The 22439-nt window shown below is 42.9% G+C and overlaps 1 protein-coding gene across 3 annotated transcripts in view; it reads right to left on the bottom strand.

The window, feature by feature from the left end:
- The window catches only part of CDH23 (cadherin related 23), a 533292-nt gene that overhangs the window by 285686 nt on the left and 225167 nt on the right, over positions 1-22439 (bottom strand). For all 3 annotated transcript variants that reach the window (XM_065551950.1, XM_065551951.1, XM_065551952.1), the window contains 2 exons: positions 7639-7833; positions 3829-3957 (listed from right to left, as the gene is read on the bottom strand). In XM_065551950.1, coding sequence (XP_065408022.1) covers positions 3829-3957; positions 7639-7833 — 324 coding nt within the window. The remainder of the gene's footprint in view (positions 1-3828; positions 3958-7638; positions 7834-22439) is intronic.

Genomic DNA, 22439 nt, shown 5'->3' on the forward strand with positions numbered 1-22439 from the left:
GTTCTAGAGCAGTGGTTCAAACCTATTTACCACTGTGGGCCACATCCAATACTACCTGTATTATCCTAAGGATGTCACATGGGCCACAGCTGTGTGCTGGTTGGGCTGTAGGTTGAGAACCACTGTTCTAGACACTATATTGGTGCCTGATTTCATGAGGTTCAAAAGTGACTAAGTAGAAGTAAAGAAGTAAGAAAGCTTATGCTCAAATAAATTTGTTAGTCTCTCAGGTGCCACAAGTACTCCTGTTCTTTTTAAGTAGAAGTAAGTGGCAAGCTACTGTACTGGTACTTTAAAAAAAATCACTTCACTGTTAATCATGATCACTATTCTTGCAAGAGAAAATTCTAGTGGAACCTCTTACTACAGTTTTTCATGATTATATCAGAATTCACTTCACACTAGTCTCCTGTTCACATATGCATTGAGACTATTAGGTCACAAAATCTCCAAACCAGACCTAGGGGCAGACAGCTTGGAGATCTGAAAGGAAAAGAAAAATAGTCACAGGTGGTGTAGATAACAACAGCAACAGGCTGGTGCTTTGATGAGCCATTTCTTGTCTTGCAAAAGTGACATAGCCAAACTTCAGCATGTGCACAGAGATTTGTGCTCTTACGCACTTTACAGACTTCAGAAGTTGTTCCCTGAAGGGAAAATACACCTGTCTTTACATTCCATCATTCAATCAAATACAGATCCTCTCTGAACTCCCATCTATTGCACACACCCATGTAATGGAGAAAGTGAAGGGGAAATCACTCAATACAAGCTGTACACTCACATATTTTCTATGGAGGATGAGGACATTTTGATGGATCAGAATTGTGTTTCCCCCAGTTTTACTCTTGAATTCTATTTTATGCTTTTTCAGATGCAATAGAAGAACAAGATAAATTAAATCTATAAACAAGCTGGAAATCTGATAGATTGTGGCTTAGTAGTTGTGGGTTGATTTCATATTTTACCTTAGACATGGATTTTATGGTTATTTTATCCAGGCTGAGTACTATACTTTCAGAAAGTAATTGTTATGTACGTTAGTGTAAGTAACAACATGAAGGGACCATTTAGCTTCAGTCTTACTATACTGTCATTTAATTTAAGAGAGAGAGTCCTTTAATGGATACAAGGTCACTCCGTGAAGATGATCCAGTCTATAATCTTTGATGATAGTGGGGATTTTCATTTCATATCATTCTTTTTTTTGCTAACAACACTCTAAGTGGGAACTTTTCTTCTTCATTGTGTATACTGTCTAGTGCTGGGAAAATGCTTAATATAAACAGGACAGGATTTCATGTGAGTGTAATTCATGTAGCCATTTGTATCTATCAACTGCATCTCCCCTCTTGAATCACTTCTCAGCCTTTTGGCTCAGATCAAATGTAATAGAACCCTGGGCACGTGGGACCCCCACAACGAGTGGGTGCTGAGAGTGTGCAGAGTAGGTTGGCATTACACCCGGCTCACGAGACAGTTCATGGTGTCCGACACCTTCAGGTGGTCCAGAGACATCTACACGGAGCACATCACGGGACACCACCAGTACTAGGACGAGTAAATGAGACCTCCGGTCAGGGAAATGACCCACTTCCTTCCCTGATGAACCAAGGGACGCACCCTGCCTACGTACCTATTCGCTACACCAATACTGACTTGGACTCTAAATACATTCTATGGGTGGCATACACGAGATCACTTATTCATTGATGCTTTAAAAACTCCCGCACCCCAATCTGGGTCTATGCTGGTTATGTGCTATGTATGTATCTTGTGCACCTTGTAACTGATACTTGTAATCTCTCATAACTCAAACCTGACCCCAGATGTACAGTACCTTCCTTCTTAACTTTTGTAAATTTGATTTTAAACATTAGCTTTAATAAAAAAAAATTCTATCAGTCAAATATCTAAAACATCTTCTATTAGGGAAAACTATATCCTACCCTTGCCCAGGAAGACAATCAATAATTTAATAGAGATTTGAAATCACTAACTTCTATGATCCTAGTAGTAGTATTCTGGCACATCACCCCGTCATATATTACGTATGTGTTCCTGCTTTTGATGTGTATATTCTATAATATTTACTGATTTCCTATATGCTGCCATTTATTGTTTGTGTGTGTAGGGGGGTTGGTTCTACCGTGTACAAACAAGGACATTTTGGTTTTGAATTAATTGTAATTTCCTATTTTCTTTTTCTTTTTGGGGGGAGGGGGTTTGGGGGAGGTCATTTGGAAGAGGCTATTCCACGGTGTGATTTGTGCACGTAGGTTTCAGCCCCACTGATTTTGCAATGGTTTATTATTTAGAGTTGCCACCATATGTCCTAATATTTCTAGGATTGCCCTATTTTCAAAGGAGTGATTTGAATCTCACAAGCACTGCTTATAAGATCCTCACAACATGGACTACATTCACCCAAACATGTACATTGCATTGCAATGTGCTGACGTGACATCATAATGTCATCACATCTGCGTTTGTCCAATCAAACACACGCCTAAAAGATTTTCCACCTTCATATATTCATAAATCCCAAGGCCAGAACAGACCATTGCAATCAGTTAGTCTGACCTCCGATATAACACAGACCATAGACCTTCCCCAAAATAATTCCTACAGCAGATATTTTAGAAAAACATCCAATCTTGATTTAAAAATTGTCAGTGATGGAGAATCCACCACAACCTTAGGCAAATTGTTCCAACAGTTAATTACCCACACTGTTAAAAATTTACACCTTATTTCCAGTCTGATTTATAACTTTTTCTCTGTGCTTTTTCTGATGGCATTAGACAATCAGGGAATGCTAAAAATGTGTCCATCCTACATTTCCTGCCCAGTGTGCAGGACTACAAGGCCCATCCATACAGACTTTGAAATGTTCTAGTCAGTATGTAGTATTTTGGAAATTCCTCAGTATGAGCATACAATGAATGCAGAAGAAATTACTTGGCAGTGGGGGAGGATTGAGAACATATGTAGATGAATGTAGAGCTATGAAAGTGTGGCACATGTGACCCAAGCCTGAGTTAAGGAGAGTGGAGCCTGGCACTGGATGAACCTTCTCCAACATCACCAATCCACCTAAAAGTTGATTTGCAGCCACTGCTCCTATGCCAGTAATGAGCCCTTATACAGCTTGGACATTACACTCTAATCCTGCACTACATTTATTCTAGTCCTTGGTCGTTCTCGAGCATGTTTATGTTAAATTGTGTAGCTGGATGAGATGAATGCATTAAACTGTGCCCCAATCAGGCATTTGAATGCAGGATTCCAGAAGTGGTATGTGAGTGTGTGGAAGTCTAGAGCATGATGATCTGAGGACAGAATGTCGTTTTCCAAGTGTAGAGAACACATGCTCTATGGGTAAAATCTTTAAAAGTTATTTTGGAATGTAAGTACCATTGACTCTCAATGGTATTTAGGGTACAGAGGTTTTTGAAAATGTTACCATATGTCAAGCTACACTTCCCCAGAATGAGCAGATACCTTGCTACTGTCATAACACCTTTACCAAACCTCAGACCAAGGACTATCTCCCATTTCCCCTATTTTGTTCTGCAGAACAAAAACTATGCTATGGTGTTTGCATTTGGACATCATGAAGTTGCAATGAAGATAGTGTTCCTTCCCAACCCAGATTCAACACCCGAAAATTGGGACAGAAGAACCAAAGAAACCATCCTGAGAGGAGAAAACCACAGTACTTGACAGGGGAGGATTATCCATCCCCAGCATTATGATGTCTAGTGTTCTTTATCCCCTTAACCATACCTCCCTTCCCTTCTCACTGCAAGAAAAAGAGGCCCTTACCGGAGGTGAGTTCTCATAGATGTTTGTGCTGTAAGGCAGGTTGATGAAGACTGGATCCATGTCTTGCACATCTGTGATGGTGATTGCCAGATTAGCCAAAGTGGACAGGGGCTTGCTTTTATCTTGGTCCTTGAAACCCGGAGAGGAAAAGATCATTTATGACAGGAAGAGAAATACCCAGAACAATAGTTCATCCCACACAATGGTCAAGTCTCTCAGATTTGCACTTACAGAATTCCTGCTATCTCACCCACCATCGCGTTGGGATCTATAAATACTCCAGGAAATCGCTTTTTCTTAAAACTATGTTGTGAAGTTACTGTCTGAAGTACATATCTCTGAGCTGGAAAATAATATGTTTTTCTCCCCAAGATTTGCCCTTAACAATTTAGTAGACATCATGTATTTTTCACTGTGTTTTGACTCTGCTTTTTGTTTAACAAATATTTCAATCCATAGTTTGTTTTCTTACATTGAAATGTCTTAGTTTTAACTAAAGCTATATATTTTGTTAACTGCTGCTGCAGCGCCAGCCGGTGACTAACAAGGGCTCATAACACGGTCATTTATGTGGGCTCCATAAATAGCAACCATTGATTTTAATTTCTTCAATTGGAATAATGGGTTAAAAATAAATAGAAAACATTTAGCCGTAGGAGAACATACCCTCATGATATTAAAATCACTTGCAAGTAGGTTACATTTTTAGTTTAAAGAAGTCAAAAGTCACCCACTTCTATTATATTTATAAATGAGTTGGGCAAGATTAGTACAACTGCAGCTCTCTTTCTATGTAAGGCAAATTGCTTCCTGTGTTGTAGTGAGGTGAGTGCTTGGAACAAGTATGCAGGAGGTCCTATTATGAAAGCCTTTTAAAGCAACAGCCTTGGAACATTTCAAGCCAGGGGGCTGGAGGGTGATTGGGCTATTGTATGCTTTTCACTGCTGGAAGTCTGGGTTCAAACATGGCTTAGCTCGCAAGAGAAATAACCTCAATGGTCTCAAGATAGTGAAGTAGGCACCCTTTCTACCGAGTCCTCTTACTGCCAACCAGGACTGCCGCAGTATGCACTCTATTACAGCCGCAGTGCCTGAAATGCCACTAATGTGAACTTCCTAACTACAGTGTCCTGTGAGCAATAGTTGGGACTACATCCATTTGAGCTTCCTCACAGCACTGCCCTGTATCAAGTGAGGTCTGCCGTAGTGGGAGCTCGCTTGCACCAGTCCCTCCACTACGGGAGACCCAATGCCGTGCTAGCTCACGTAACCCTTTGCCAGATAAAGTACTAACGCTGTGTTACATATTCTACCAAAGAGAATCAGCATGGATGACATATGAAGGGAGATAAATAAGTCTCTTGAGACCCAACCATCAGGCACAGTGGTGAAAGGCAAACATTAGAGGTTACTGCACACTTCCACAAATGGTTTTGAACAGAAGCTAGGACTGATTGCCAGGAGATTAATGTTAATTTAAACTGCATTCAACAACACAGCTTGCACATTACCCTCAATACACAGGCCTCGGTGTTTACGGCCTTGCTGGATGCTTGTTTCTGACTCACTCTTTTGCTACGCTGGCATTATCACTACTGGGCTTGAGGATTTTATTTTCTTCAGATAAAAACTTCTACTTTTTTGGTTTTGGTTTTAAGTCTGGTGAAGTTGGACTGATAATACGGCCTGTTGGCCTGCACAGTGCAGGCAGGCATCACACAGGCTTCTGCATCTCAACAGGCTCTGCCTGTGCAACCTCAGTTCTGTCAAATAGAAGCCCAGACCCCCACCTCAATGCTCCTGTCTATCCCAAACCTTGACCTACACACAGCTCTGCCTGTACAGCTCAAACCTAATCTACAGCATTGTTGAACTGCAGTTCTGGGCCTCTCCTGAGCACACACAGACAATTCTGCTATAGCACATGTGGTTTTGTAATATGACAAATAGGCACTCAAATTGAGGATGAGATCACTAAACTCACTTCACTTGTGTCTAGATATGGAATGCGTGGGCAGTGGCACCCTGTCCAGGGCCGGCTCCAGGCACCAACTTGGCAAGCAGGTGCTTGGGGCGGCCACTCCGGAGAGGGGCAGTACGTCCAGCTATTTGGCAGCAATTCGGCAGACGGTCCCTCACTCCCGCTCGGAGCGAAAGACCTCCCACCGAATTGCCGCCGCAGATCGTGATTGCGGCTTTTTTTTTTTTTGGCTGCTTGGGGCGGCAAAAACCCTTGAGCCGGCCCTGACCCTGTCCTTCAGGAGTTGGAAAGCCAAGTCATTAATGAACAGAGTTGTAGGAGGTCACAATGTAATCATAGCATGGCTTTGACATTGAGTTGCAATGTTTACTTCATGGCATTGTATCCTCATGACTTGCAGCATCACTGATTGACACATCCCAAGGCAGAGATCACGAGCCAGAATCAGGATGCCTAACTGTAATTATTTACTGTCTCTGCAACTCCATTCTGCTCTCTGCCCTCCTTCCAGCCATGGGTACCTTGGGGAGAACCCAAGCAGCTCAATCTTCCATACCTGCTAACAGTCCCAGTTTAGCTGAAATGGTGCCGGGTATTGTCCTGGGGAACTGGTCAATGTCTCTTCAGTCCCTTCCACTCCAAAAAAACTAGCTCCTGCACATAACTCTCCAGCAGCTGGGGGGAGGGGGAGAGAGGGGGGGCTGATGGCTCTCAGACACCCAGCTTATTAGATGAATTGCTCTTGGCAAAAAAACCTCTCTGCCCCACATAGCTGCAAACTACCCTGCTTCTCCTTCCTAGGGCCTCTTCCTATGCTTGCTGCCTTCACTCCGGGGCTCAAACGTCTTCTCCCTTGGGACAGGGTACCCACAGCCCTGCTTTCTCAGATTGTGCTGTAGTCCTCACTAACGTCCCTAGCTCTCCCTCATCAGGGTCATGTTCTGCTCCAGGAAGCCTCCCCCTCCACTCGTCTCCTGACTGTAGGCTTCCTGCACTGAGCTCCACACAGTCTCTTTACCTGAGTATTATAGTCATCTGACTAAAACACCTGGTCCCCATTCCCAGCTGCACTACTGATCCTCTCATGGAACACCTTTCTTTAAAGAGTCATGCTGGTCCTTTGTTGGCTGGTCTGGGCCCAACTGCCCTTAAAGGGCATGTCTACACTACAATTAAAAAACCATGGCTGGCTCATGCCAGCTGACTCGGGCAAATGGGCTGTTTAATTGCGGCATAGACATTTGGGCTCAGGCTGGAGCCCAAGCTCTGGGACCCTCCCTCCTTGCAGGGTCCCAGAGCCCGGGCTCTAGCCCGCACCTGAACATTTGCACCACAATTAAACAGCCACTTGGCCCGAGTCCCACAGCATTGGCCAGCCCTGGGCATCTAACTGCACTGTAGACATACCCAAAGGGGACAGACCATCTTGATACAGGGTTTCCTGGATTAAGGGAGTTATCTAAGTACAGGCAAAAGATTCTGAAAGGCACAATTTGGAGATTCAAGTCCCCACACGAGTTGCAAGCCACTAGTCAATTTGTAAAATAATGAATTTATAAGCATAAAATATTTGAAAGAAATGTATGCTTTTAGTGTCATGTACACTCTTAAAATATTGGAGGCACTTGCCAGTCAAGCCCAGGCCTATGTGGCCACCTAAAATATTCTAAAATAGAATTTTATTGTTGCAATCCACAGGAAACTAGGATTCCAAAGGGAAAGCAGAATGAGGGGAGATAAAACAAGGCAATAATAGATTCTTTCCACTGCAGCTGAAGAGTCTTAAATGCCAAGCAAAAGAATTAAATGAAGCAGATGGCCTGACTCACCGTTGCATTGACCTGGAGCTGGTAGGCCTGAGTGATTTCATAATCCAGCCCTCGTATTACCGACACAATGCCGCGGCCACTGTCAATGGCAAAGAAGCTGGATGGAGGCTGAAAGGAGTAAAGCACACTGCCTCCTGCCCCCTGGTCTGGGTCTGTGGCATTCACTATGAAAATTGGAGTTCCCACTGGTGTGTTCTGGAAATAAAGAAGTGAATACAATAAACAACCTCTCTGTGTTTTTAGGATGCTTATATGGTATACAGTTGCTTACTTTTATTACAGCATTGCCATAGCTATAATAGTTCAAATATAGTTATTATACAGTTGTGGTTGAGAAGACAATTTCATTCTAAACACCTATTTTCAGACACTTACGACTTTCCAGAAAAATCACTCTTTTAGCTGAAACTTCTCTTGTTTGTTCTCAGACCCACATTTATTTCAACATTAAATCACTCCCTTTTTCACCTCCGGCATTTTAAAAAAAGCAAAAATAATTGCATTAAATGTAACACTATGGTTGGAATTTTACATGAAATTCAGAGTTATAGCTCCCACAGCAACTGAAACCTGGCCAGATTACATATGTATTAAAGTCTAAATTTTTATAAATGAATAACTAATCTGCATATACACAGCTAAGCATACAAAATCAGCAACTACAAATACAGTTTGGCATTTCCTATTGTTAATTAGCGGTAGGAGCACAATTATCCATTTTGGGCAGAACTACTGCATTTTGTACACATGCAACTTAGATACACATTCTTGAAAGTGGATCTTTAAAGGCAGAAAAGTTATACAATATGCAGCAATCAAAAATGCTATATATGTGCAAGAGGGCTAATTTAAAGCTACTTTGAGACCACAGCATCCACGTGAGGTAGGCACGGATACTTATACAGCATTCCTAACTGTGTTAAGAAATGAACGATGGGCAGGATTAACATTGCTCTAACACTTGAAAGGGGACAGCAAAGGTCATAACATAAACAGGCTTATTAGTGGCTGATTATGCCCAGCTTGGATAATACAAATTACTTCTTCGAAACCCTTCTAAAGGCTCCCTATTTTACTGGTTACCTCACTTACATGAAATCATTCCTCCTCCATCCAAATGGAGGTACTGCAAAGTACAAATGACTGCAGATTCCGGGGTTTAATTCTGAACCCGAGTTGATACTGGTCCTTTGTTCAGGTGCAGACTTGCCAGAGCTTTGTAACAAACCTGCCCATTGTCACGTTCCATGTCAAATCTCCTCCTCCGGCCAAGGTTTACGTTCACAAACCACCCAATGAATCAGAGCCAAGTTTGCAGCGACCCCGGTCAGAGTTATATGTTTTGACTGAAAACATGAGAAATTTTCACATACCAGACTGCACATACCAGTAATTCTGATTTGCCCTAAATCAGGCAAAACTCAGAGGTTCAGCTGAATTTTACTTTAGTTCTTGGGTGGGTTCAAAACAACAACTCAGAAAAAAGAATTTAGGCACGTGAATTCATACCCCTCAAAACCCACAAAGTTTCATATGGACCTGGTCAGTTGAGAGTGGTAATTTAGGACACCACCTGTAACTTACATTTGGGACTGTGGGCTCTTGTGATATGAACAAGAAACACAATGTCAGTTAGCAAGGTGCTAACACAAATACACCATATCTGCTTTTCTCGGAGGGTTGGGAGGATAGGTACAAAAGGGTAATACAACATTACAGTAAGTGTCTTGACACATTAACTTGCCCCAGGCTCAAACAAAAGGCTAGAGTTTTCTGCTACACTCTCACTTCTCTGAAGTGTGAGGAGTTGCAGATAGATTTTTTTTTTGCTTTTAATTTCTTTACTAAATATCAAAATACTGAAGGTCTTATAAGTCATGGCCTGATTTTCTGGGACCATCCAGGATTTGTGAAGGGAATCCTGGCTGACTGAATGGTCTTTCATCATAACTGCAATATGAATCAGCCAGATCAACTAGCTTCCTTTGGCCAGAGACCCATCCATCAACATGAATTTTTGGCCCAGCTAGGTCTGGAAAGTGTTGTGCCTCTGGAACATATGCTCTGTATCATGGTCCCAAGCACTCTGGGATTTGCAGCCTTCCAGACTCCTTTCTGTACCATACTGGGTTGCTACCTTTCTAATGGCTGGTAAGGAGACCCCCAAGAATCCACCCCAGTCTGTCTCTTCCCCACAAGACCCTGCCCCTGCTCCGCCTCTTCCCCCCAAGGCCCTGCCTCTGTTGCTCGCAAGGTCTTCACCAGCACAGCTGAGGCCACTACGAGCTGCGTGAGCAGTCTGGCCCCGGAGGTGGCGGCTTCTGCTGCTGCTGCTGCTGCTCTGCCGCCTTCCTTCCGCTTAGGGTTGCCACCTTTTCCACGGATCAAAAAAACCAGACCTCAGGACTTGTCAGATGGCACCCATACACACAGGCCGAAACCCAAACCGTCTGGGTGGCAACCCTAGTACCAGAGTGTGCAGCAACTCAGTGAGGAGATCCCATGTCAGCCCCCAACACTGGCACACCTAGGCCCCAGATTGATCCCTGAAGGCAGGAATGAGAGTTGCAGAGTAAGAGAAGGAGAAATTGCTGAGTGCAGAGACTGGGAAATGGGTGGGGAGTGATGATTATTAAGCAGGCACCTCTCACTCACCATCATAACAAGAGCCTCCATTCTGACCCCTCACCAAAACCCTGCTGAACCACCCCCTCTGACAGGGGGAGTCACAGTGCCCCCAATTTCTATTTTGGGAATCTAGTCCCCTTAAATTAGTACCACATGGGAGTCTAGCAGTGTGAGCTGCCTGCTCAAAAATGCCTAACCGCCGTCACCTGGGATTCCATCAGTTCAATAGTCACATCTGCATCAGCTACGACTCTCGTATTATACGCTTCCCAAGAACAGTGTCCTTACCAGTGTCATTTATAATTCTCATATTACGAGCTTCCAAACGGCAGCACTCCGATACACTAACCCACCGCTTGCCCTTCCCCTTAACAGCATCCTTTCAAAGCCAGCTACCCTGACGATACAGTATGCTACTATCAGAGAGCGCCTTACAGGCTCCTTCTTTAATTCCTTCTGGTGCGCTGCACAGTATCAGCATTAAGACTCAAACCATTACAAATTAACTATTAATGGGAAAAAAGGAGTCTAAATGCAGGCCTGCTCTAATGAGGTCTGGGGGTATTGTCCCTGGGAATAATAATATTCATAAGGATAAAGCTAGCTTTGATGAATACATTTCCTCTTCTTTTTAAAGTGTCTCCAGTCACTCCTTTTAACATGCAAATCTGCTCTGGTCACCAACAATTATCGGGCTGCACGGCTGGCTGTGAAAAAGGAGAGTTTGATTTAGCCGGTATTGTATGTCATACAATAGCCAAAAACAGGCTTTGAAGGGAATTCATTCTCTAGCCCCCAAGGCAGCACAGTTGCTCCAAAAGAGAAGCCACACTGAGGATTTGGGGTTACGGGTGTGATAAGTTTTGGTTTTGTCAACTAAGGCACCAGCAGACATAAAAAGGAGTTTGGAATCAAGACAGCTATGAAGCCTGGATTCTGATTGGGAATAAAATCAGTTATTCTCCTATCTCAGAAATTCACTGGCCATCTCTCCCTCTTGTACTTGGTTTGTATAGAAAGTTGCACTTGAACAGGGCTTCAGAGTTTGTATTTTTATTTTATGTTACCCACAAGGAGGGGGGCCCTGTGCATCTGTGCTAAAGCTATAAATACCTCAAGGAGACATGCAGCTACAGGTAGGAGAGAGGTAAACTGTGCTGGTGAAGTTTTAAGAAGTGAGATATATGACTAAAAGACAAGCAGAATAGAAGAGCTGCATCCTGAAACGGACCAACAATGCTGCTTATTCGGTTTATCTAACTTGCTTCAAGTTGCATTGACATTTATCATCATCACCACATTACAATGCAATGGTGGTGTCAAAATATCCCATTGCACAAACCACCACCACATGATGACTAGAGCTTTGAAAACAACATATTTTTCATTCACTGGCCACTCCAAATTGGGAGAAAATTGTTTCAGGTCAGTCAGAAACAAACGTTTTTCAAATTTTTTGATGAACCAAAAAGTGACCCACAATTTTTTTTTAAACAAAAAAGCTTCAAATTTAAAAAAAATGAAATTGAAGTAATTTTTGTCACAAAAAGTTGTTTCCATCTGAAATGTTTTGTTTAAAAAATGCTGAAGCAAAACATCTTGGGCTTGTTTGGGTTTTTTGTTTGTTTGTTTGTTTGTTTTAATTTTTGAATTTGTGTTTCACTGAAACAATTCTCTGAATTCAACATGAATTTTTGAAATGTTTTGAACAATCTAGTGGACCAATTTTGCCCAGCTCTAATTGTGACCTCGCATCACAATGTCATTCATTACTCAAGCTCCCCAAGTTATTTCAGGTGCCTTTGTTGTTCAAACTAGGCAGCAGGAAGGATGTGGGATTGTGAAGCCAAAAGGTTGATAATGCTGCAGAAAGTGTGATGGGCATCAAACCTCTACAAATCTAACTGTCCTGTTGCTAAGGTACAGCCACTCTCCTTGGTATATGACCTCTGTTAGCTTTACTATTCAGCATCTGCTCCCTTCATGGGCAGAAACGAAAGCTACAGTACAAGTGTAGAACCTCAGTAATTCACACTACTGACTGGAGACACAATGCAAATCAATGAATTTTATGAAAGAATAAGAGCAAATCCTTAAAATGTCAAGGATGCAGCATCAGAAAATAAGCTGTGCTTGACATTTTTAACGCCATTTTAACCATTGATTACACACCAAAGCACAGGCTAATAAAAACAGGCTTGCTGCAGTGTATTTGGTTAAGCAACAAAGTGTTAGTAGCACGAAACCTGAGTACTAAGGTGCTGGCTGTGCTATTAAATCTTTGCTAAGATGTAGACAGACAGTCACATATTTGATGCAAGTGGCAGAGGTGTGCATAGGTTTTATGATATAGGTAAAATCCTGCTTCCTCCTCTGAACACATTGATTGGCACAATGTTCAGCAGAAGCGTTAAAGGGCAGATTTTGAAAATTTTTCTCCGGGCACTCTGTGCCCCTGCCAACCATAGAACTGTGCACCACACCAACACAGAGAGGTTTATTGGGAGCAAGGTAGGGGCAACAGAATGGCCAATAGGTCCATGACCACATGGACCAACTGACCCAAACACCCTATGGAAAGGGGAGCATATGAGCCACTGCTACTACTTCTGTTGCGATTGTAGAGAAATTATGGAGCATCTCCATTAAGATTCCATGGTCATGAGTCTCAGGGATAATTCCATCAAACCATGCTTTGCTGAGAATGCCTGCTCTAAGCCTATTTACTCAGGCTTGCATGCAGGTCAAGGATTTGGACCTATACCAATAAATGTTTCTGGAAAAGTCTCTTTTCATATTAGAGCATGTTGAAGTGAGCAGTTCTGGTGAGACCAAAACAGTTAGGAGGCATAGACTGAGAACATGACGACACTCCACTAAGAAAGGAGATGTTGTCTGCAGCATTTATGCCTGTGCTAGAATAGATCCAGATCTTAGAGGAATGTCCATTAGTATTTCTTAAAATAAACAAAACACGTTAAAAATCCTCTTCCATTCCCTCCCAAGAGTGACAAAGGAACAGGTCACTGGAATATTCCACAGCAAGAGATGGCATCTTATGTCTACAAAGAGGCATCACAATGTTTAAACAATGGTGTGATGCATTTGGGTAAACATTCTGGAGTGATTTAGTATTTTTTCATAACTAGCTGGCTGAAGGCACAAATCATGAGTGTGTGTAATCAGTAAATCACCCCCAAGATGAGTCATGTTTCTACATTTGAGTGCCTGCCCCATTACAAAACACTTACATGTTTCCCTTGTAACTTTCTGCCTCCTCAGCACTGATTTAAGAGTTGTTTATCTCAAGTCAAAGTAAATGCAAAAAAATCAAATGCATTCCAAAAAGAATTGAATCACTGACCAAGTCTAGACCCTACAGATGCTCACTGAAAACAGATGCAATATTTGCCTGCTTCACAAAATTTTAAAAAAGTTTTTCACTCAGTCCATCACTCAGAACTGAACCTTAAAATTATTACCAAATAGAATTGGTGGGAAGCATATGCATCATCATCAAATCCATGTACCATTCCCCCAGATACTGGATAGAAATAAATATGCAAACCAATTCCTCCGGGCAATTAAGAGGTGTAAATGGGAATGTATCCTATGTTTGACCCTCCTCAACATATACATCAATACCCTAACTCAGGACTTCCACTAAACAACCTGGAGGTAAAATGCCTCCTCTATGCTGGTGACCTGGTCATTGCTGAACTGCGTCATTGCAAGGGGTCGCTGAGTGCTGTGGTATACCAGTGCCTAGATGTCTGGCAGAGGTGTGTGTACTGAACACCTAGAAGTAAGTGCAGTCGGCACATCTAGCATTCCGCTCTAGCCCTCCCATAAACACTTAGTCTAGTGAATAACAAAGGGTTGTTTTATTAGGGCTGTCAGAAAAACACTGCAACAACCCTGAGCACAATGACTTTAAGTTACAAGCAAAAGATGAACCAACAGCTTCAAACTGAGCCCCTCAGGGCAGTCTCTCTGGCCTAATGCCAGGGATGCTCCATCCTGGAGGCAATCAGACACTGGCTTGTCGATCCCTGGCCAGAGTTCAGTTATTTTGTCCATATTGTTTGGAACAGTCTGCACAACCCTCATTTGTATGCTATTTCTGAGGATCCACCTGCTATGGCTACAGCTGCCTTCCTTGCCAGTAAAAGCTGCTTCCCAGAGCATCTGTCAGCCTTTCAATCCCAGATCCCAAGCTGCCTGGCCTTCTCTCCACAGTCAGCTCCCAGACCCTTGCCTCAATGAGCAGCAGCTCTTGTTCCCACTCAGCCTCCAGCAACCTCCTGAGCCAGAGCTCCCCTGACCTCTAGTGGTACTTCCCTCTTCCATGCTCTGGAGGTCATGGAGTCCTTTACTGGCTGGATGTTGCGCTGGAGGTTAATACTGTGCCTAGTAATGAGCCAGCAGGTTCTTTGCAATGTTCTCACCTACATAAGATAGTCACCAAAGAAACATACACCTGCTAGGACCATATTGCAGTACATGGCCCTACAGGACAGCCTGGAAAGAACAAAAATCACAGTATTGCAGAAAAAGCCCCCAAATCACCACCACAAACTCAAAATTTAGTACAAAGCCCAAAGTTGAACACACCTATATTGAACATGCCCAAGCCTTAGAATAAATACATCAAGAGCTTCAGAATGGCTAGAAAACACTACAAGAAAGAGCTATGTGGGCCACTAGAAGATAGTCTGCCACTGAACCTATGGCTAGAACTATTCTGCTATATATTTCAAGTGCTTTTATTACATGGGAGTAAAATCTGGGGTCCAATTGTAATGGACAATTACACCAGTTAGGACAAATTCCCAGCAGAAAGCCTATACATATAGTATTTATACAACTGCGTGTATACAGGAACTGCAGCAACAATGGCTGCAGAGCCAAACTGGGTTCATTCCCCATCTTAATCAACCCAAAGAAAAGAATACTGAACTTCCAGTGTCATCTCAACCAAAGCAGCAAAACACTCCACAGCAGAGCACCGAAGGATCAAAAACTAAATACAGATCAAAGCATGCTCCATTTGTTTGTCATCAACAACTAACCTCCCAGGCCGCAGAGCACACAATCCACTCCACACTGAAAAATGATCAAGAGACTAGAACCACACTGAAACACATGAATATATGAGTCACTGGGAAGGCCAATCAAAAACAACAAGCTACGCTACTACAGATCTCTGAACAGAACTATTAAACTAGCAGCCTACCTCATCGCAGTGAAATATGCAAAGCAAGGACAGACTCTTATCAAACACAGCATCAGTGACCATAAACTAGAGCTGGAACCAGGGAGACATACATAAACAGTCCAAACCCAGAGAAGAGTGGCGGAGCAATCAGTTTGACTCAGGAGAGATTGGGAGAGACAGACACTTTCCATTCCAACACAACAGGGGTACATTGCAAATACAAGGAAAAGATATTTCTTTAAATGATCAGAAATAAGAGTTCATCAAGAAGCTATAAGGAAGAGCTGTGTCTAGCCGTGAGGGAAAGGGGAGGCCCAGCAGAGATGGCATTACGCTATGTAGCAGCCTCCCCCTGTACCAGGAATGGACCACAAAGACAAATGGACACAGGAGATCAAATCCCAAACACAGTGTGAAGCCCCAAGCAGACTGTACCTTCCTCTGGCAGAGCACAGGGTGGGGGTTTGTCTCTTACACTTCAGCAATACTGATATAGCTTCTGCTGCCAATAAAGTATTAATGAACTGAATTGACATACTAAAGCCCCATTTTACAATTGAGGAAACAGACAGAGCGTAGGTGACTTGCTCAAACTCAGATATATAAAATGAAATCCTGCTGGACCCACTCCCATTGACTTCAATTGGGGCAGGATTTCACCCCTTATGTACGTCTATATCTTGAATGAGCAAATCAAAATTTGAAAGGCATACAGGCACACAGGTATGTTAATATCTGGGATATGAAAACCCTATACAATATTCTAAACAAAAGGCACCTGCAAACTGACATTCCATGAAGATGCTACATATAAAGACCTTTTAAAAATATTTATGATACGCTCTGGAGACACAACTACAGTGTTTAATATCTTATTATAAAGCCTCCTATAAAATGCATTAGTAATCAATATTTGACAGAAGATATTCTGACAAGGTGTAACAATATATAGCAGATTATTACATAGACAAAAGGTATCCTTTCAACATGCATGTGCCATAATACCAGATAGATTACATAATTCAGATTTAATAGATTAGACAGATAGATATTGTAAAGATTCCCCTGAAAGTTTTATCCATCATTTCTTACTCTAAACATACCTTGATGATCTCTGAGCTGCCCAGAGCAAATTCAAGTGGTTTGCATTCTGAAATACCAGCTACATTGAGCCTGCAGATGAACTGGAGGTGATGAGTATGTGAATTTTCTTGAAATTCCTGTGCCTATGCAGTGTAACGCGACACGCCATGACTGGAGTGGCCCAAGAACGTTGTGAAATGATGCACACTGAACTACTTAGAAGCACAGATAAGTTGAAAGTTGACTCATCTCTCAAAGGCTAATCATAGATCCTGTTACAATGCAACAAAAGCTGAGATACGCATTGAGTTAGCAGATATTGAGTTACAATATTCACAGCCTCTGACTGAATAGATACCAAGATATGGCTTTGCACAATATGCACAGCCTTCAAAATAAGCTAGAGGAAGAGCTGGAGTTCCTGGAATTGATTCTTGTTCTACATGCACCATCCTATCACCAGTCAGAGCTTTCTTCAGTACACACCTCTGATCCATGTTGTGCTTTATTGTATCTGTAGATCATTCCAAGTGAACATCTTTGCTGACAGCCAAACTGCACAGTGATCTGGCAAATCTGGAGAAGCCAGTAATGTGACATTTTGATTTATCCAGGACAGCCCTAGCATCATGTGTCCCACAAGAACATGGATCAGGACACAGAAAATTCACTTTTCAGAAAAGGGGAGGGAAAGCAGGAAGGGGCGGCAAGGAGGAGGGGAGGAATCCAGTTTAGCTCTGCCATGTAAATAATCAGACGGGATGGACTACCAATCCAGAAATCAGGTACAATCACCTTCTAAAAACAACAGCCCAGAAAATGGAATACTCTAAAATGGACACCAAAATATGCCAATAATTCTTCAAAGAGGAAACTGCAAATACAAGGAAAATTCAGAGGTCAATTCTCCCAATGCATCAGTAAGTCTGTTGAGCTAACTTCTTACTCCGTCTAAATACAATTAATTTGGGTCTTTTTCAAGGAATAGTTCCATTTACATTTCTCTATGGACTTGTTTCTCTGCTCCACAACAGACTGTGTGTGACACCTTGGGCAAGTCACATAGCCTCTCTGTGCCTCAGTTCCCCATCTGTAAAATAAGGATAAAAGCGAGGATCTACATAATAAGATTTCAGGATTGTCACTCTGAAGCCTGAATGCCTGTAGAGTCAGTGCAAAGTGATGGAAACATCTACAAGCATGATTGAGAACTTTTGTTGTTCAATATATCACCAGGTTCAGTCATCACTGGGATTCGTAGTCTGTCACTGTCTGATTTTAAGTTCTCAGCCGTTTTGACTTTACAAATTACACACATGCAACAGCAAATGCCATGAAAAGAATCCTAGACATTGTGATATCAGAGGTAACTCAACCAGTCACCACCCTTACTCTGCAACTAATTTACATGCAATCATTTCATTGGTTGCATAAGGGAGACTGCACAGATCGTGGATTACTTGGCCCAACTGCCACAGTTCTTCAAAACCATCCACACAACAACACAGTCAGCACATACAATAACCCCAAACACACACCACTTCCCTCATTGCAGCACACACCCCTCATTCACCACCCAAACCTATCAACACAAATCTCCCAGCACAACAACCCACATGCAAATCAACACAACCACTCCCAACAACAGAATCAGTGCATGCAATAACCCCAAACATCACTCTGAAGACTATAATGTCAGAGTCAGTGTGAAGCATGGTTGAGGGCTCTTTTTTGTTCAGAATATCACCAGGTTCAATCATCACTAGGATTTGCAGTCTGTTACTATCCAATTTTTAAGTTCTCAGCCATGTTCAGTCTTTTTTTTTTTAAATACACACATGACTTTAAAAATTATATGCATGTAACAACACAGGCTTTCAGACTGTGAGGTACTCAGGTGTTCTGGTAATGGGGATACCATTCCTAAGATACCTTTAGTGCTGAAGCTGAATTCTTCTGTTATGAAAAACTGAAACAAACTAAATGAATGAGGAATCAGAATTTCCTTCCTGACATTCCGTCACCCCCAGTTCTGAACATTCCCTAAGCTGCGTATTCTGACAACAGGCAGGTACTGGGTTAAATCAAGAGACCCCTTCGCAATATACACCTGGCATCAAGAGCCCTTCACAAGGCCCAAGCCATTCTTAGGGGCAAAGCTCCAATTCTGTATAAAAACCTAAGGTAGATAGAGAGGTACAAGGGAAGCCCAGCTAAATGAATGAACATGTTAAAGGAATAGATTCACACTATGCTTTTAAGAGCTTTCCACCATATCAAAACCATTTCACGGGCCACAAGCCACAAGCCACAAACACCTAGAACATGACTTGATCCAACCCAGACTCGTCCAACTGGCCTATTGCCAATTGCCCATCTATGTGAAGAGGAGAGAAAGAGAGAGTTGATTCTTAGGTGGGGGAAGAGAAGGTAGACTTTGAAAAGTAGATTTCCCAGTTGCCCCCTTCATTATATGAATCAGATTTTGCTTTAAATTAATTCTTGCAAATTTTGGCCAGCCACTTGAAAACCCTTGAGGGCATTCTAGCTCTGGGTAGAGAAAGAGCTTTGGAACTACCAAACCCACAACCCTGTGAAACATGCAAATGCGCACACACAAAATAATTTTTCAGTGCAAATACTGTGTTCATGAAGATGAGGAACAGGCAGTTCTGATTTGAAGTAAGTAGAATGCCAGGAAACTATTCTGCAAATTCTTCCACACAGCTCTGCTAATGCTCCAGAATCCTGATCTCAAAGACCCCGTTGCTGTTCGAGTCATGTGCCCCACACAGCTCTGCCATTGTACCACAATCCTGCACTTCAGCACTCTATATTGCACAGGGCTTAAATTCTCATATAGATTTTCCCGGAGATCCCCTCCTCACCCCATTCGGTGCTCTGGGCTTCAGCTATGGGGTGGGGGGTTTCAGGGCTCCAGTCCCGCAGGAGGCGCCAGGTCTCAGGGCTTCTGCCCCATGGGTTTAAAAATATTTATCGGACCTCTGGTATTGCACTATTCCAATCCTGGACATTTCCTGAACGAGAACGCCCTATTGTGCCTCACAGTGTTGGGGTTTTGACATAATGGCAGGTATCTACTTGTGCCTTGTTGACTAAAAAAAACCAAATTTGTCTCCACCAGGTCTGCAAAGACTTAAGGCCAGGCATCAACCCTGCCCCACTGAGACCGAAAGGCAGACCCATATTTTGAAGAGGCATAATTGTGCCTCACCTAGTTCCTAAGCAGTATGAGATGCAGGTTCATGTAGCAGCTGAAAGGGAGAAGATACTTAATGCCATGTATACACTGCCTGGGGAGGAGAGGGAGTTCTGTTCAGGATCAGTCTCCTACTCAGACATGCCATTCCCTTGTGGAGACGCCTGCAGCTGTGGTCTGGGGTTTCATTGCTAGCACAACTGTGGGTCATGTCCGTGACTCCTCTGGAGATTGATGAATGGAGTGAGGACCTGCATGTGTACCAGGTTGAAAAGTGAATGACAAGGTCACTGGCCAGCTGCCTGACTGGGTAAGAGAATGGGCATCTTCCTGTGGTAGAGTCACTGCAGGTGTTTTATTCAGCCTACCATGCCAGCAGGAATTGGATCCAGTAAAATGTGGCTTGCCTCACCTACCAGCAACCAGAGGAACTCACAGGACCACCATATGACCGCCCAGGGCAAAGTCACCCAACCATGGAGGAACAGAAGCTGGCAAAAATGATTAGGATGCGAATGCACACTCACTGTACCAATGCAAATAATGTGTAAAAACAGCAGGCAATCTGGCCAAACAGCTGCCTGAAGGTCAATGAAATTAGAGAAAGTAATAGAAACAGACTGATGGGTGCACACTGACGGGCATCGGGGTTAGGACAACAGGTAGCTTATGAAGCAGGCCTTGCTCTGCTCTTTCCAAAAGCAGGCTTCTGCCCAGCTGAGGCTTTCAGCCAGACAGGTTCCACCATATACTGGATTCCTCTCCCCTCCCAGAGCAATCCCAGATATCAGGTGGATAGCTGATCACTCCTCTGATTCAAAACATTCGCCAGGGTCTGTCTCTCCTATAAAGGATCACAAATTTCACACTTATTAATAGTGTATTTCTAAAATAAAAGGGGATTTGCTTCCCTTCCCTATGTCTCTCGGTCCTACTATCCCTTTTCACGCCTTTCTTTTTCTTACCATACTCCCATGGAGCAGAGAGGATGGAGGAGGCATAGAACATTTTTAAAGACTCCTTAGGCCTCCCAGTGCTCAACTGGAGGGCTTTCTTGTCGAGTTTGTCTCCTCTCAGATCACAAGGCAGGAGGGAGCTTTTTAACCACAGGCCATGTTCCTAGAAGGCACAGTATGGGATGCAACAGATAACCGAATTCAAGTGCTCTGCTGTGACCTGGTACTCCACTCCTGCTGGCATCATCAACAGAATCCTACCTACCCACCCCAGTCATGCCAGACAGAAATTTAAGATGACTAGCTGGAGTGGGGAGGAGGAGAGAGGGGGGGGCAAGGAAAAAACCAAAGGAAGCAAAGGTGGGGAAAACAAAGAGAAAATGAGAGAGGGAGGAAGAGGGATTATTAGTTTATTTCTTAAGAGCTCCATGATGCAAGGCATATGCCCCCGGCTGACTGGTGAGATGTTAGAATCCACCCCAGCTCCCAGATTTGCAGATTTTGTTCATTCTATGTCTCCAATTCCCCTGGTCCTGGAAGGCTTAGCAAACAAAAGCAGAGGGAGAGCCTTATTGTGAATCTGAATCACTTCTACCCTGAGATCCCTCTCTCTAAACTCCACAGACAGGAAAAATGAGTCCTGATCCAAAGATTCATCTCCCTTCCTTGGTTCTGTCTTGGAGGCCACCTGCCTGCCCACTGAATCAGCCTCTTGCCTCATGCATTACACAGGTACAGTACACTGAAAGTACGTGCGCACGCGCACACTCCCCCCACCTTCTCCGAGATTTCCAATCTACTTGTTAAAGATTTTTTGCATTATTATTATTTCACATGCATTAATAGTAGACCTGGTCAAAGAAATTCAAAATTTCAAAAACAAAATTGATTTAAAAAATGGACAAATATTTTGGTGACAATTTTGTCCCTTTTTTCACACCAACTCTATTTAATATGTATCTACCGTTATCTCTGCTAAGTGACCTCTCTCTTTATAGGGTGGCATTGGCAAGCAGCCATTACAGAGCAATAATTCAATTGAGGAGCTTCTGAAAACGTAATAAACACAGCTGGAGTATACATGTTAGCAAAACTCGAGGTTGAATTACAGCCTGGTTAACAGCTCTCATCTCAGTGTGCTGTTATTCAAAACATAAACAGTCCAATTCAATGCAAAATGTTAAAGAAACAGACATCATAATGAGCAGGCCATAGCAGGAATTCGACACACTGGAAGCCAGTTTGTTCTGCATCTGGTGTCAGGGAACGCTGCTTATGGTGCACTGGTCAGAGCAATTACTAGAACGTCTGACTGCATGCTGGCAATTAGTCATGGATTACAAGGATATAATGGTCCCCTATGTAGTAAAATATTGTAACATGCACATAACTTCTCACAAGCATTCCATTGTCGAGGGGGTGGGAAAGGAAAAATTGCTGTAGTATGATAAATGGTCTTCCAACACTCCCAAAGCACTTCTCAATACATAAACTGCACATTGCTCTGCCACACACTTCATAGATACCAACAGCAGCAGAATTTAGCAGGTAAGCTAGGCAACTAAAGGCAAGAGGGGAAAGTTAGTTTGGGTCATAGCTCCATTATTGTGTGGGCAGAACATCCTTCTTTGTTCAACCCTATGCAGTTGCTTCACATCCTCTCCTGGAGGAAAAGGAAGTTATCTTTGTCCCTGAT

This window comes from Chrysemys picta, chromosome 7, assembly GCF_011386835.1.
Source record: "Chrysemys picta bellii isolate R12L10 chromosome 7, ASM1138683v2, whole genome shotgun sequence".
NCBI classification, from domain to species: Eukaryota; Metazoa; Chordata; order Testudines; family Emydidae; genus Chrysemys; species Chrysemys picta.